A 15,323-nucleotide genomic window follows, 5' to 3' on the forward strand; every position below is an offset into this window, starting at 1 on the left:
ATGCAAAGTGAGGTTCTTACTTCCGAGATAAGCAAGTAAGTCCTGGAAGGTCCTCTGTTCCTGGGAGTTACGATCCCACATTATTCTCTGTATTAGCAACCTGTGATGTATTTATGAAAAATTAAAAAGGTGAAAGGAAAAGTGCTGTTGCTCCCTTCTCTTGTGACGGGACATTTGCTCCCTGCTAAAACTCTGATATTGCTCCCTGACCTCTTTCAAGAGACGGTCTTAAGTCAGGACACCGAGAGAAGCTGGCAATAGGAAAGACCTCTAATTTATTTTCCATACTTAAAATCTGTGTCAAATGCCTTAACGCTTACACAAAGAGAAAGAAAACCACGTCAACACAGAGGAGGAAGGGATTCTGCACAGAGAGGCTCCTTGAAGAAGGCGAGGCTGGGCTCCCAGCGTCAAAGCAGGTGGGGAGGGGGCTTCCTTCCCGACCTGTCTGTCGTTCACAAGGCCCGCGGCTGCCTTGAGGCCAGAAAGCAAAGGCACTGCTTATTGGGGGGGGGGGGCGCAGGGGGCAAGGGAACTTTTCCCTCTGGCCAAAATTGTTTTGGGGAATTAGGACTGCACAAGGACGGTTTGAAGCCAATGGGAGGCCCTCATCCTGATCCCTCGCTTGGGGGGCAGGGAGGGGAGGGGAGGGGGCTGGTCAAAATTGGGTCTAATGCAGATGCCTCACCGGCAGGCTGAAGAGTCAAAGGTTTGCAGCCGCTCTTCTTTCTTGGGCTGGGTTGCTGGTTATCCCACCCCAGAAACATTTCCTCCCTGGTCCCCTTGAGCGATTTGGGCTCAGCCGCACGGCCGTCCCTTTTCCTGGAACTGATTGTCCTCCCTGCCAGCCTGGATCAAGAGCCCCTCCCTCGCCCCAAGAAGCAGCCAGAAAGAGGAAGCGCAGGGCACCCCACCCTTTCCTCTGGGCTGCCTTCGCGGGGTTTTTAGCTGAAACATCCACAAAGACGCTTCCCAATTCAGCCGCTCAAGAAGAGGCTCAGCAGCGCATACAGCTCTGGAAAATAAATATCTCCTGGGGGGGGGGGGGGATGTTAGCAGGCAGCCAAGGATCCACTGGGCGACTAACATGATACCACCATTGTGGTTTGCAGCATCTTTCGACAGTTGCTTTTGGGCTACTCTGGTTTAACTCCCTAAACGTTTGAAACGCACAAAATAAAACTTGCAATCTTTTTCTCTTAAATGGAAACGGGAATAAGGCAACTCTGGACTTTGGTCTGCAGCCTTGGACACTTTGCACAACTCAGCCGATGTGTCCAGTACAGACTTAATCTTTGGATTTCCTGCTACTTACACTCCAAGTGACAAATAAGATTTCTGCTGTGGAATAAAAGGATTGGGGAGACGCAACAGAAATCGACTGAAGAATGAAGGAACAAAGGCCTCCTCATCCCGCCTGGTGCAAGATTGATTCCTGCCAGCAAGGCGCCTTCTCACCTACACGGGGGCTTCGGAGTGGGTGGATGAGGGTAAGGGCACACGGTATGGAAGTCCCAGGCAGAAAAGGCCACTTGTTCCCCCTTTTGGGGCCCCTGTTCCAATCCAAGGTGCTTAGTGCCTCTTCTGGACGGACTCCAGGGGGCCAAGAGAAGAGGCCTAAGGGGTCTCACCGCTGGGGCACAACCTTCGCAGGGCATCAGGACTTTCCTTCGACCCGTCTGCAAAATGGCTTCTAATTTAGAGGGAACACCTGGGGTGAGCCTGCTGCTCCCAGAATATCGGCCCCTGAATGAAGGAGACCGAATCACACACAGACACGGCAAGGAGGCCATTGCTGGGAAGATGAAGCCTTTGGTCTTGGATAAGAAGGTGGGGCTGGTGAGAAAGAAGGCCACGGGGGCGCTTTGCGGCATCTACTAAAGGCAAGATGGGAACCAGCATCCTTGCGGGGAAAGTGAAGAAAACGGGAGGTTCCCCCCTGGCCGAACCCTCTTTGTCCTCCTGCAGCAGGAGACGTTGGCAGGCCCCCTTCCCATCCCCTCCTTGGGCGGCCAGGGGATTTAGCCACAGCTTTTCTCCCTGGGACTGGAGGCTCACCCAGAAACCTCCCCTGGAGGAGCCTGCTCGACCGAGAGGCTGAAGCCAAACGGAGGCTGCGTGGTCCTACCCAAAACTGGCTGAATTTGGAAGCGCTGCAAAGCCCGGGACCTGCACCCCGAACTCCTTCACGGGGGACAATCAATTGGGGCGCCACACGCTGCATCGTTGAATACCAAAAATACTCTAGGTAGAAAAGGAGAGTCCAGGCAGCAGGCCGGAGGCCGGCTGAGTCAGAGGGAGGGGGCTGGCCCACCGAGGCCCCTCACTGGTGCATGTGAGTGCGGTCGTCGGGGCGCTTGATGTGGATCCGGCGGACCCTCTCGATGCGCTCGCGCTCCTCGTCCTCCTCCAGGTGGTGGGAGCGCCCGGCCGCCCCCCCGGTGGCCTCCAGGAGCGCATTGTCAGGACCCCGGCCATCCTGGGCTTCGTAGAGGAGGATGTTCAAGGTTTCCTCGTAGATCCGGGCTTCTGGGAATTCAACCTGGAGATGCCGGAGGGGAGGGGTGGAGGGGTGGGGTTAGACAGATCCCATGCGCGATCCTTTCTGAGCGGGGCGGAGGGGGGGGGCAGAGAGAGCCAGCCACTCACTTTGGTCTGCTTCTTCTCGGTGGCGTAGACAATCGAGGTGCAGCACACTTCCGCGATCTTTCGTCCCTGGCCGTAAAACGACCAGCAGCAAATCTCGTCTCCCAGGACGTCTTTGATGAAAAGGACTCTCCCGTTGAAGCGCAGGGAGAGTTTGTCAAACAGCTCGATGTTCTTCAGCATGTTGTCATCCGAATTGCTGGGGCGGGGGGGGGGGCGGGGGGGGGCAACGGACCCAGAAGGGAGAGATGGGGCAATGCTCTTAATTAGCCAGTTCCCCCCACCCCACCCCCGGTTCTTTCCCTCCCCTCCTTTGCGCCTATCAGGGTACCTGCTCTGCTGGAAATACTTTACCTGGTGTAGGAATATTTGTTGTTGCTTCGGTTGTAGAGCAATTTAACCGCCGGCTGCCAAAACACAGAAAGCAAATAGGGGCCTTTAGTTCCGTGGGTCACCACCATCAGGTCCCCTACAGGGATGGTTGGAACTGCAGAGGTAAACATCTGGAGACCAGCTGTGTCCCTCCCAGAGTTGGCCACCATAAAGGTCTGGTGGAAGGTGAAGCCCCTGGGGGGGGGGGGTGACCATTCCTCTCCCAGCTCCAAGGGGAGAGGGAGCCACTAAGAATGACCGGAAGACCCCACCCCACCCGCAGCTACGGAATCCCCCTTTAACGCAAGGCCTTTTACCTTGTTGGACGTGGCTATGAGCTTCTGCTCCTCCTTGGAGGACGTGATGATGGGCACTTTGCAAAAAGGCTCGTAGACATCTTTGTTCTGGGAAAAGAAGGGGACGGATTGGAAGGGAAGCAAGAAGATGGGGCAGAAGCCGGCCCTTGCTTATGGCAGACAAGGCCTCCCTTCTCTGGCTTGCAAAGGCTTTCCTTTAGAACAGTGTTTTCCAACCTTAGCCACTTTAAGATGGGTGGACTTCAACTCCCAGGATTCCCCAGTCAGCAACACTTACAACGCTGGCTGGGGAATCCTGGGAGTTGAAGTCCACCCATCTTAAAGTGGCTAAGGATTGTGGAGACAGTGCCTCAGAAGCACCAATAGCCCTACAGAAGGGGGGTCCAGCCCCACAGCCTCCATCCACCCCCCAGGTGGGAGCTTCATCCACTCCCCGTCAGAGGGGTCCATGGGGGGCAGCAGAGGCTGGCTCCAGAGCACCCACAGCAGGTTTACCTGAAGGGCAGCCTGGCACTCGTCCACCAAGCCTTGGACCAGGTAGTACTTGGCCTCGGCCAGCAGCTCCTCAATCTCCCGCCGGCTCTCTGGGAGGGGCACGGCGCCATCGCGCAGGTAGTTTAAAATGGTTCCAAAATGCTTGCCACACCTGTCTATCAAAATCCAGCCTAGGAAGAGACAGAAAACTCAGCCGGGGTTGGAGGGAATGCAGAGGCCGAGCTAACCCTAACCCTAACCCTGGCTTCTTTAGCTCTGAGCAGTTTGGCTCCGTCACGCGGCCGGCAGCCTCAAAACCAGCCAGCTCAAAAGAGGCCAGCATCTTGCACAAGGGCGCCAGTTTCCATGAGCTCAACGTCTTTGTGGGCAGAGACACAAGAATGTGAAGGGAGGGGAGAGGATTAAAAAAAACACGCAAGGAGGCCGCTGGTCTTTGACTAATAAGGGCAGTGCTGGCTGAAGAATGCAAAGGCCGTCTTAAATTAAGGGACTTAAGCAGCTAAAATCGGATTAAGCTCTCAATTCTGCAAGCGGTGAATTTCATTCGAATGGAAGCAGAAGTCGTTGTTTTTGGAGTCAACTGTAGTAACCTTTTGATATTTGGATCCGTTCGTCTTCTTAGTTTAAAATCCTGAAATGCGGTTGAAAACAAACTGTTGAACGGAGATTCTCTTGTCCCAGTTTCCCTCATCAACTTTCAAGTGCTCGGAGCAAATCAAACGCTTCCTTTGAGATGGCGCAAAGGTATCACCCACAGGTGGGCCGCCTTGCACTCTAGTTTGCTTTTACGACAAAGTAAAGCTTCAAACACCCGTCTCCTCTTGGTTCTCACGGCTGCCAGTGAGTGGGAAGCCCCCCTCCCCCCCACCCAGATTTCCTCGTGCTGTGCCACTCAAAAATCGACTCTACTCTGCAAAGACAAAGAAGCTGCTTTTCCTCCAAACAGAGTCTCAAAAATCACATTGCTTGGGCTGTTGGATATGAGATGGGCGGCAATTAAATTTCACAATAAAATAAATGAATTCGGAACAGGATTTGGCAGCTCTTCCTTCCAGCCATTCATATCCAGGAGGAACCGCAGGAGACGTTTGATCACAAGAACCAGACCCCCCTGCTGGAAAGCCCCCCCCCCTGTGCTCCTCGTCCTGCAGCTCCCTCTCAGCACACGAAGCCAATGGGCTTCCAGCCTTCTCTCTCTTCCGGGGGACCCAGGGGCAGAGAAGCCTGACCTCCGAGGAGCATCCCGAGGCTCAGAGCGATTCTGAAACCTGGCAGGCCGTTCTGGGGGGTGCCCAGAAGCGCACTTGACCCCAAAGCCCCCCCTCCCTTGCAGAGTCGATCCTAAGCCCCGTTTCTTCACCTTCACTGTCCGTGAGGACCTCCATCCGGCCACTGAACATGGCCTTCAGCATGGTGTCCTGCTTGGTCAGCGTCTGCATGGTGGTGTAGTACAAGGCCCCGCCAATGTTCAGCTTCACATACTTGGAGCTGGGGCTGCCGCTCTTGAAGGACGTGGTGCGGGTTGTGGCTGCTGGCACGGCGGTGCTCACCACTGTCTCTCCGGACATCTCTTCCTGCAAGGAAGGGCAGGGGGCCTTCAGGGAGAGCCCAGCGCATCCCAGGGGCAGGAGGGGATGGGGCCAGGCGCTCTGGAGGGCCGGGGGTGTCCAGGGGGGCAGCGGCCTTTCTTGGGCCTTCCCAAGGAGCAGAGCGAGCCCTTTCAGGGGGGGGGGAGGAGGGGAAACCCCTCCATGGGGGCAAGGGCCCCTCGGCCCCCTCCCTCTGAGGCTGGGGTCTCCCAAGTTGCCAGCTTTAAAACCAGGAATTCTGGGAAGTCCACAAGTCTTAGGGTTGCCTACTTGGGAGACCCCAGACTCAGAGGGAGGGGGCAGAGGGCAGACGGCCTTCCCTTCCTGAGACCCAGCCAGGCCAACCGCCCGCCAAGGTCTGGGCTCCCCTCCGACCTGCCCCTCCCTCCCGTCTCCCTGCAATTAAGGAGGAGGGGTCTTTGCCCCCCCCCCTTTTCCTCTTCCTCTGCCTCTTTTCTTCCCCAGCTTGGACTTTGGGCCTCGGATCTCTGGACGGCCGTTAAGCGAGTCAAGGTTTCCCCCCGGTACAGAGGCGAAGCAACGCGCCAGAAGCGCCCCCCCCCCCCGTTTCCTCGCCTGCCATTCATTCCCCCCGCCCGCCTTCCGGGCTCTCTGGGCGGAGGGGCCGCCGGAGCCTCTCGGGGCCGGAGATCCGGAGGGAGCAATCCGGGCCGAGCAGGCAGGAGGCGGGGAGGGGGCGGCGGCGGCGGAGACCCCCGAGGAGGCTGGGCGGGAGGGAGGAAGCAGGAAGCGGCCCCGGCTGGGAGAGGCGGCCTCCGCGGAGGGAAACCCCGGAAAAAGCGATCGACTCCCGCCCTGCCCGCCCCTTTCCCGCGGAGACCGACTAGATGCCCTCCGGGAGCGCCGCGCTGCTCCCCCCTGCCCCCCTCGTCCTTCTTCTCCTCCCCCCCCGGCAGTCCCCCCGCCACGATCGGCCCACCTTCCCCGCCGGGCGGGGAGACCCCCGAGAGGGAGGAGAGGGGGCGGCGAGGATTCCCCTTCCCCCCCACCGGCGCCCCCTCCTCACCATGAACAGCCCGCGCGACGCTCCCTCCTCCCCTCGGCCAGACGGTCCTCCTGGGCGGGGCAAGGAGCGGATGACGCAGCGAGTGGGGGCGGAGCCCCGCCCCGCCCCTCCTCAGGTCGGAACTCTGCGTCGCGGGGCGCGTTTCTGGGCGGGCCTCGGCCTTCGAAGGGACTTCCGCTGCAACGGCCGGAAGTGGTCCTGTCGGCGTTGCTCTATGGTCTTCGGAGTTCCGCGGGTGCTCGGTGGGGGTAGGCCGAGGGATGGGGGGTCGCGCCGTCGAGGGTCTCGACCCCTAACAGCCCCGCAGCCCGGCCGGAGCCCCCTCGCCCTTCGCAGGCCTCGCCGCCAACACGCCCCCTGCCAGGTAGGACAGGCGGGGGGGGGCTCTCGCGGGGGAGGGCTCCGTCCCCGCTCTGGGCGCCCCCCGAAGGGGACCCGGCTCGCTCTGAGCGCCACAGGGCCCTCCTGGGGCCTGGTCTCCGGCGGCCCCCGCAGAAGGGCTTTCGGGGGCCCCCGGAGACCCCTCCCCAACTGGGCTGGTGGGGGGAGGTAGGGGCATGAGGGGGCTAACCCTAGCCCCTCCAGAGCCCCCCCCCGAGACCCCCTGGCTCTGCAGGTCAATCAGGACCCCCCCCCCCCTTCTATCCCATCTAACCAATTTCGTTATATCTATTTTGTACAATGACAATAAAGGCTACGTCTGATCTTTCTTTCCCTCTCTCTCTTTCCCTTCCTTCCTCCCTCTCTTCTTCTTCCTTCCTTTCCTTTCCCTCCTTCCTGCCATCCTCTCCAACTGATCCGCCCATCCAGAAGCAGCAGCAGCAGCAGAGGCAGCGTTGGAAGCAGCCAAGAAATGTGATGGGAAGCTGCCTGGTATGAGCTTGTTGTTCTCCCCAACAGCCAGGAGAAGCTGCAGTTTGGAGCGGGTGTGAACCATGTTTGTCTACGGGTGACCTCCAGGCTCTTCTGCACAACACGCCCGCCTGGGTGAGCCTCACGCCGGAGCCGCCTTTCTGCCAGGGACCGTCCAAGCAGCCTTTCCTGGACACGTATGCAAAGCTTTAGGTGCTCCCCTTCCTTGTCTTTGGTTCGCAGAGGCCAAAATGTTCAGCGCAGCTCAATCATCCAAGGCCGAGTTCCTGGACAAGGCCCGGCAGGCCCGGGAGGAGCGCCGGGAGCAGAAGGAACGGGAGCAGGCTGCGGTGCGGATCCAGGCCCTCGTCCGAAGGTTTCTGTGCCGCTGTCGGTTGCAGCGGAAAATCAGGTATGTATAGCTACGGATACTATGAAACTGTACCTGCAGCAGGTACCTGGGCATATGGAAAAGTTTTCTGTTGCCACCCGTGAAATCCTCCAGTCCTAGAACAAGAGGCCTGGGAGGTCATCTGAGTCAAGATACGGAGCCCCAGCAGCTCCCTGGGTTTCTGGATCCAAACTCAATGCCTTGCCTGCTGCACTGGAGGCCCCTGTTGCTGGGACTTCCTTCTTTCTTCTCCTCTTTGGCCCAGGAGCGAAGTGGATAACTTCTTTCACACCAGCGGTCCTGCCAAGAAGACGGCCCTTTCGCTCTTTAAAATCTCCCGAAAGCTGCTCTTTATTTTCAGGCTCCCTCAGGACAAAGAGGTACAGTGCCCCTGATGCTTTTGCAGACTTTTGGAATCCCAGCTATTCTCGGCATTGTTGGGGAGGGGGCATCTGTAAGGGGTGGGTCCCTTGGCCTCCCAGTTCTGGGATGGAAGAATCCCTCATGGTTTTCCTTGGACAACAAGCGAAGGAAGGAAGCAATGTCATAAGCTTTACATGAGTTAAATAGCCATTTAGATTTAGTTCTGGGGAGTCAGAAGTAAAGGTGGATTCTGGCAGCTTGGTAAAGGCTGATCTCATCTCGAGTCTGTTTCTTGCTCTCCTCCGCAGAGATTTGAAAAGCTGTGCCACTGCATCCTTAGCAGCATGGAGGCAGAAAATGATCCTAAGGTAAGCAGATGAGGGCGCAACTGTGCGTTTGGCTGTTCATTTTGCCAGAAAAGGGAAGTGAGGAACTTTTTCAGAGGCGAAACCACCACTAAAGTTTTTCCCGGGACTACTTGTGGCTGTTTTGAGACATTTCTTTGTCTTAGTGGCTTCACAAGAGGCAAAGAAAGTTCCTCTGAATTGCAGGATGGCAGCATTTTGCCCTTTGACCTCTCAATCCAGTGACAGGAGCGGGACTCCCCCCCCCCCAAGGTCGGGGCTAGGTTACTCTGGTGGCCCTTTTGTTTTGCAGGTGTGGTACGTATCCCTTGCCCTCTCTAAGGAGCTGACTCTCTTATGGATCCAGCAAGTGAAGGAGGTGCTGTGGGTTTGCTGTGAATTTCTGAAGCTGCTGAAGGTAACAGGCAGGTCCAGTTTCTGTGGCAGGGATTTTTTAGGGGAATTTTTCCCCACCCCTGTTCTTAGCTTTACAGTACGTTTCCTTTTCAACTTTCTGGGGGTTCATTTTTCTAGCCAGACATCTTGCAAGATTCAAAACTGGTAAATTTGCATCTCACGATGCTGGTGACTTTTACGGACACTTCTACCTGGAAAATCCTACAGGGGAAAGGTGCGTTTGCAGAATCCTGCCTCTAGATGCTGCTTTGTTTGCCAAAAAAAGGTGCCACTTGTTTCTTCTTTTCTATTAGCTTTGTCCTATTGCCTTGCCAAGGGTGATTTCCTCTTGACCTGATGGCAGAGTGTGGCTGTTTGGCACGTAGCATTTGAGCCACAAGTCTCTCCTTCTCTGAGAGTGAGGGTTAAGCTAAGGCCTTTTTATTTATCTTGGGACTTTTCAACTTGACGGCTTATTTTGCCTTTGTTGATTGATTTTTTAAAAATATATTTTTAAAAGCATTTAGCCTAACGATGCCTCTTAATCTGTCCATCAAAGTCTAAATCCTACAGGCTGGGAGGAAAGTCCAAGTAGACCACACTCTCAGTTGGTTTTTCCCTGCCCTCCCCCAGCCCTGGGGAGCCTGGCCACGGAGGGAAGAGCGGCTGCTGAGTCCTTCCTTCTCTCTGGGTCCTTTTGCAGGAGAAGCCCTGCGCCATGCTATGAACCACATCTGTGCAAACATCATGGGACATCTCAACCAGAAAGGCTTTTACTCTGTGCTCCAGGTTTGTTGCTGTCTGGTCGCCATCGCTGTAAGCTCCTCCCTGGAAAAAGAATGGAAAGAGCTTTATGGGGATTTCCCCCCCCCCCCCCATCTGCTCATCTCTGTTTTTTTTTCATTTAGAACCTTGGCAACTTTAAGCCAGGAGTTAAAAGTCCACAAGGCTTAAAGTTGCCAAACTGGAGAGCCCTCCTCTTGACCCTTAAATGCATTTTCAACTCTTTCCCCCCCCCCCCTCAGATTTTGCTGACAAACGGCTTGGCAAGGTCTCAACCTTCCTTCTCCAAAGGCACCTTAACAGCGGCTTTTTCTCTTGCGCTGCGGTAAGACAAACGGCTGAAGCTGTGACTCAGTCCAGGAAGCCTTTAAGGAGACCGTGGTAGTCCCCTGAACCTCTCAAAACCCTTGCCATATTTTTCTCTCCCGCAGCCCGGTGGTGGCGGCTCAGTTTTCCGACAATCTCTTGCGGTCCTTCTTGATCCACATCATGTCCGTGCCAGCCATCATCAGCCATCTTGCAACACTGACCCCGGAGGTAGGCAATTCCTGTCCAGGCCAGAAGAAAAGAGGAGGTGACCAATTTGGAGCCTCCTTTTTCTAGGATTCCAGAAGGCGCCTGGTTGCCCTGCATCCTCTCCATCAGGGTTTCTCAGCCTTGGCGACTCTCCGACATGTACGTGGACTTCAACTGCCAAACTCCCCAGCCAGCAGAGAGCTAGCGGGCAAAACCACCAAGGTTTGAGGAGCTCTGCTCTATAGCCTTGTTCAGGATGTCTCGTTTTTGCCATATGGATCGTCTGTGATATTATCCATCAGGGCTGGGGCTGTCCAGGAGGTGTGGAAAGGAGTTAGTTGCTTGCACACAGCTGTGGAGAAAAGCTGGCAGGAAATCTTGAGGACATGTTTGTTTCCCTTTCTTGGCCAGAGCCAAACAGACCTTGAAAGACCCGGGGAGCTGAGCTTAGCCCACCAACGTCTCTCCGTCTGCTTTCCTTTCAGCGCCTGGCAGTGATGGAATCCCAGGATCTCCTGCACAAGTTCCTGCTGTTCCTGAGCCGGGAAGAGCAATGCAGAGACGTCTGCGTGTGTCTGGAAGGGAGCCACACGCTCTGCCTGCTGGGTAAGATCCCCAGGTGGCCTCATGCCAGAGTTTGCACTTCGCCTGCAGAGTGAGGAAGCGGAGCTCTAGGAATTAGGGAGACCATCTTTGTGATCCTCTGCGCAAACTCTGTCCCTGCACTTGGCTTGGAACGGATGCAAGACTTCTCCCAGCCCAGTTGTTGCATGCAGGGGATGGGGGCCGGGTGGGGATTGGTTGCCCCGGGGCCGGTTCAAATCCTGCGGCTGTTTCCCAGGCAACCTCGTCTACTTGGGTTCGCTGAATGAGAAGGTGCTGCAGGAGGAGACGGGCCACTTTGTCAGCGTCCTCACCCACCTGCTCTGCTACTGCCAGAAGTACGTCTCGCAGAAGAAGTCCAACCTCACCCACTGGCACCCGGTCCTTGGCTGGTTCTCCCAGGCGGTGGATTACGGGTAAGCACCACTAGGGGGAGACACGTTCACCAGGACACGCGGCCTTCGGGCCCCTCCTCCTTTCCCTGACTTTGAGACCCGCTGGAGGCGCCGGGTTTGCCCCCTCTTGGTTCCCGGCCACAGCTGCTCTCCCCTCCTCCTCCTCCTCCTCCTCCTCCTCCTCGCCTCTCTTCCCTCAGCTTGAACGAGTCGATGCCGTTGCTCACCAAGCAGCTTCAGCACCTCTGGGGGCCCCACATGATCCGCATCCTCTTCAGCGACATGCTCAGCAAAAAGCTCCTGGAGAGCCCCCCGCCAGCCCCCTCCCCGCAGAACAGCCTGCCCGTGAAGAGTGAGTAGCCATGAGCAGCATCCCCCGGGGGTCCCTGTGGGGCTCCGTGGTCAGTGAGACCCAAACTCAGCCAGCCAGTATTTGTGGGCTTCAATTCCCAGAATTCCCCAGCTGAGGAATTCTGGGAGTTGAAGTCTCCCCGCCTCAAAAGGGACCTCAGGTGGGCTGCCCACCTGCTGCTTCCTCTGGGCTGAGGTTTTTCTCGGGGTTTCTTCCTCCTTGCTTGCATCTTGGTCTCCCGCCAGGCCTCTTCAGACGCGCCTTCCAGAAATCGACCTCCGTTCGCAACATCCTGAAGCCCATCGGCGGCAAAAGGGTGGACTCTGCGGAGGTGCAGAAGGTGTGCAGCATCTGCGTCCTGTACCAGATGGCGCTGACTACCCTGACGCAGATTCGGCTGCAGATCCTCACAGGTGGGTTTTGAGGTGCTGCTGGGGGGGGGGGATTTTAGGTGCTCCATCGGGTTGTCTAGAGAAGGGAACTGATGAAAGCTGCCCTCCCTCCCTCCCTCCCTCCCTGCTCAGGCTGGCTCTGGCTGCCTGCAAGGAAAACGTTTGTCCTGGTAGCTTATTGTGGGAGGGGGAGATTTTCCAAGAGAGGGGGCCGTCTTTCAAAAGAGGCCCCTGGGCGAAGGGGAGAGGGCCGGATCTCCTCCCTCTCCTTCTCTTCCCCTTCCAGGTCTCACTTACCTGGACGACCTCCTGCCCAAGCTCTGGGCCCTCATCTGTGAGCTGGGCCCCCAGGGGGGCCTGAAGGTCTTCCTGGAGTGCCTGAACAACCACACCGAGGAGTCCAAGCAGCTGCTGGCCATGCTGACCCTCTTCTGCGACTGCTCCCGCCATCTGATCACGTATGTTGGGGGGGGGGGAGCAAGAGGGGCACTGAGGGGCCTTCCCCCCCTCCCCCCTCCGTGAGGATGGCCGTGCAGCCTTTTCCCTTCCCCCTTTCACTCCCCCCCCCCCCCCCCCCAGGATACTGGACGACATTGAAGTCTACGAAGAGCAGATCTCCTTCAAGCTGGAAGAGCTGGTCACCATCTCCTCTTTCCTGAACTCCTTTGTCTTTAAGATGATCTGGGATGGGATTCTGGGTAAGTCCCCTCGTGGGGGGCAGCCCCCCCCGTGTCTATGGGGCTGGTGTGTTTGCGGGGGGGGCGGGGGGAGGAGCGTTCTCTCAGAGAGGCTGTCTTTCTCTCTCGGCCACAGAGAACGCGAAGGGGGAGACCCTGGAACTCTTCCACTCGGTCCACAGCTGGCTGATGGTCCTCTACGAGAGAGACTGCCGGCGGCGCTTTGCTCCGGAAGACCACTGGCTGCGCAAGTAAGCGCCCTTCCCTTGCTGGGCTCCCTCCTTCGCCCAGCGGTCAGTTGCTGAAGGTCAAGGCTGCCTCCAGCTGACTTTTCCATGCGTTCTGTGTGTGTCGTGTGTCGTTTAGGGACCTCAAGCCCAACTTGCTGTTCCAGGAGCTTGACAAAGATCGGAAACGAGCCCAGCTGGTCCTGCAGTACATCCCCCATGTCGTCCCCCACAAGAATGTGAGTGGGGCAGGGGGCCGAGGGGGTGACAGGCCAGGGCTGACCAGTGGGGACGTCCTGGCCTTGAAACAGACCCAGCCGGCTACCCTGCCGTCCAGACACGGTTCAGAAGAATCGAGGCCAAGGCCCCTGGGAGGGCTCTCCTTGTGGTCTCCACTTGGCAAACCCAGCAGGCTGAGCCATGTTCTTTCCCCCACCCCGAAATTTAGCGGGTTCTTCTCTTCCGGAGTATGGTCACCAAAGAGAAAGAGCAGCTGGGCCTGGTGGAGACCAGCTCTGCGTCGCCTCACGTCACCCACATCACCATCCGCCGGTCCCGCATGCTGGAGGTGAGAGGGGTGGGCCATTGACCCTCGGGCGCCCCTTCCCTTCGCCTCCTGATCCCGGGGACTGTCTTGGGCCCCCCAGGACGGCTATGAGCAGCTGCGCCAGCTCTCTCAGAACGCCATGAAGGGCGTCATCCGGGTGAAGTTTGTGAACGACCTGGGCATGGATGAAGCGGGCATCGACCAGGACGGCGTCTTCAAGGAGTTCCTGGAGGAGATCATCAAGAAGGTCTTTGACCCGGCCCTCAACCTCTTCAAGGTATCTCTGCCCCAGGGACGGGATTTGGGGTGACCCGGGGGTGTCTCCGTGTCTCCAGCTCCTCGGCTCTCCTGCTCTCTTTCGGCACAGACCACCAGCGGGGACGAGAGGCTGTACCCCTCCCCCACCGCCTACATCCACGAGAACTTCTTGCAGCTCTTTGAGTTTGTGGGGAAGATGCTGGGGAAGGCCGTCTACGAGGTAGGCTGAGTGTCACGGCCGGTCGGTCTGCAGCTCTCTTCCCACGGGCCGAGTGGGGGAAGATGGGGCCGGTGGAGAAGGGCACCCAGGCTGCCTTGGGGTGGGGAAGGGGGAGGATGCTGGCAGCTCCCTGCCTTCCATCTTCAGGGAGGGGCCCTGGGTGCTGTCTGAGCTGGCTGGTTTTCTGGCCCAGACGTTTCATGACCCAAAGGGGGCAACGGGATCCGTGTCAGGATGCGCGGATGATGTCGCCCAGTTGGGCGCTTGCTCCTTTCAACCCAGAGCTGCAGATCCTTTCTCCTTTCCAGGGCATTGTGGTGGACGTCCCCTTTGCCTCCTTCTTCCTGAGCCAGCTGCTCGGCCACCATCACAGCATCTTCTACAGCTCAGTGGACGAACTTCCCTCCTTGGATTCCGAGTTCTATAAGAACCTGACCTCCATCAAGGTTCACCCCCAGCTCTTGTGGCCTTCCTTTGGTCCCCCCGGGGGCGGCTCCTGCGGGGATGCGAGAGGAGGCCTAGCAAATCCCTTGTTCTTCCTCGTCACACAATAAGAGCACAATAAGCGACACAAAGGGGTTTTTGCAAACAGCAGAGTTGGCCTTTCTCTGGGGCAGCCTTTTTTTTAAGACTAAGCCATCCTGGGTGTCTGGCGAACCATTTTCCTGCAATTCCTCAGCAACGGAGCTGCTTTCTCTTCCTTCTGCAGCGCTACGAAGGAGACACCAGCGACCTGGGCCTCACCCTCTCCTACGATGAAGACGTGATGGGCCAGGTAGGGTCAGAGGCCCCTTGAGTAGCACCTGCTTTCCAGGGGTTGCCAGCTGCTTGCTTGTCCCGTCCCCGTTTCTGCAGTAAATGCTAATTTCTTTCCTTTTTTCTTTTCCTGCTCCACGATTTTTGCCTTTCTAGCTTGTGTGCCACGAACTCATTCCTGGGGGGAAAACCATCCCGGTGACCAACGAGAACAAGTAAGGCTGACTTTCCCCCACAGCCCGGTGGGACTTTGCTGCAAAAGGCTTCCTCCCCAAAGGCCTCAGGCCGCAGGGGGCTTCCTGGGGAGACGGGCTGTGAGGCTGGAGCTCAACTCTCAACCTCCCCCGTTTTCCAGGATCAGCTACATCCACCTGATGGCCCACTTCCGCATGCACACCCAGATCAAGAACCAGACAGCCGCCTTCATCGGCGGCTTCCGCTCCATCATCAAGCCCGAGTGGATCCGGGTCTTCTCCGCCCCGAGTTGCAGCGGTTGATATCTGGCGACAATGCGGAGATCGACCTGGAGGACTTGAAGTAAAGCAGGGGCCGGGCCGGCTCCAAAGCCTGGACTCGCCTTGCGCTGCCAGGGATCTCTGTGGGCAAAGCCTGGCACCGCCCTCCGGCTTGCCTGAAGGGAGGCTTGAGAGCAGGAGGGGCAAAGGCCTTGCAAGGCCCTTCCCAGGGGGGAGATTGGAGAATCGGGGGAGACCCAGAGATCTGGCGGTGCATTCAAGTGCCTGGGGAGAGAAGGCCGGGGAGGGGGGGGGGCGAGAGAAGAGTCCAAGAGAAGCTGCAATGCTTG

The 15,323-nt window shown here is 57.6% G+C and overlaps 2 protein-coding genes and 1 pseudogene across 3 annotated transcripts in view; 2 read left to right on the forward strand and 1 right to left on the reverse strand.

Moving 5' to 3' along the window:
- Positions 1 to 256: 256 nt before the first annotated feature.
- Positions 257 to 6,520, reverse strand: KCTD10 (potassium channel tetramerization domain containing 10). Its single transcript, XM_081966666.1, has 7 exons — positions 6,447 to 6,520; positions 5,191 to 5,404; positions 3,831 to 4,000; positions 3,336 to 3,422; positions 3,001 to 3,053; positions 2,650 to 2,845; positions 257 to 2,542 (listed from the first exon to the last, which is right to left on the reverse strand). Exons 1-7 carry the CDS (start codon positions 6,447 to 6,449, stop codon positions 2,324 to 2,326), a joined length of 942 nt encoding a protein of 313 aa, XP_081822792.1. The 5' UTR covers positions 6,450 to 6,520; the 3' UTR covers positions 257 to 2,323.
- A 92-nt stretch (positions 6,521 to 6,612) lies between these two features.
- On the forward strand, positions 6,613 to 15,272 carry UBE3B (ubiquitin protein ligase E3B). The gene is made up of 24 exons (XM_081966357.1): positions 6,613 to 6,810; positions 7,260 to 7,710; positions 7,955 to 8,069; positions 8,361 to 8,420; positions 8,710 to 8,814; positions 8,931 to 9,027; positions 9,496 to 9,581; positions 9,818 to 9,900; positions 10,007 to 10,112; positions 10,577 to 10,697; positions 10,933 to 11,110; positions 11,290 to 11,441; positions 11,687 to 11,854; positions 12,120 to 12,291; positions 12,413 to 12,531; positions 12,647 to 12,761; positions 12,877 to 12,976; positions 13,186 to 13,305; positions 13,385 to 13,561; positions 13,652 to 13,762; positions 14,071 to 14,208; positions 14,472 to 14,537; positions 14,675 to 14,733; positions 14,874 to 15,272. Exons 2-24 carry the CDS (start codon positions 7,550 to 7,552, stop codon positions 15,013 to 15,015), a joined length of 2,751 nt encoding a protein of 916 aa, XP_081822483.1. The 5' UTR covers positions 6,613 to 6,810; positions 7,260 to 7,549; the 3' UTR covers positions 15,016 to 15,272.
- LOC309398982 overlaps positions 15,034 to 15,323 on the forward strand; it is a 3,214-nt pseudogene continuing 2,924 nt past the window's right edge. The window contains exon 1 of the transcript XR_014176878.1: positions 15,034 to 15,055. The product of XR_014176878.1 is annotated as an uncharacterized misc_RNA (transcript). The remainder of the gene's footprint in view (positions 15,056 to 15,323) is intronic.

This window comes from Natrix helvetica (assembly GCF_964273705.1).
Source record: "Natrix helvetica genome assembly, chromosome: 14".
Lineage (NCBI taxonomy): Eukaryota > Metazoa > Chordata > Lepidosauria > Squamata > Natricidae > Natrix > Natrix helvetica.

Coding starts and splice junctions, on each gene's coding strand:
- KCTD10 (XM_081966666.1), bottom strand. Junction 4,001..5,190: donor GGTCCTCACGGACAGTGAAG/GTGAAGAAACGG, acceptor GTCTCTTCCTAG/GCTGGATTTTGATAGACAGG. Junction 2,846..3,000: donor AACAAATATTCCTACACCAG/GTAAAGTATTTC, acceptor CCCCCGCCCCAG/CAATTCGGATGACAACATGC.
- UBE3B (XM_081966357.1), top strand. CDS start 7,550: ATGTTCAGCGCAGCTCAATCATCCAAGGCCGAGTTCCTGGACAAGGCC. Junction 7,711..7,954: donor CGGTTGCAGCGGAAAATCAG/GTATGTATAGCT, acceptor TCTTTGGCCCAG/GAGCGAAGTGGATAACTTCT. Junction 12,762..12,876: donor GAAGACCACTGGCTGCGCAA/GTAAGCGCCCTT, acceptor TGTGTCGTTTAG/GGACCTCAAGCCCAACTTGC.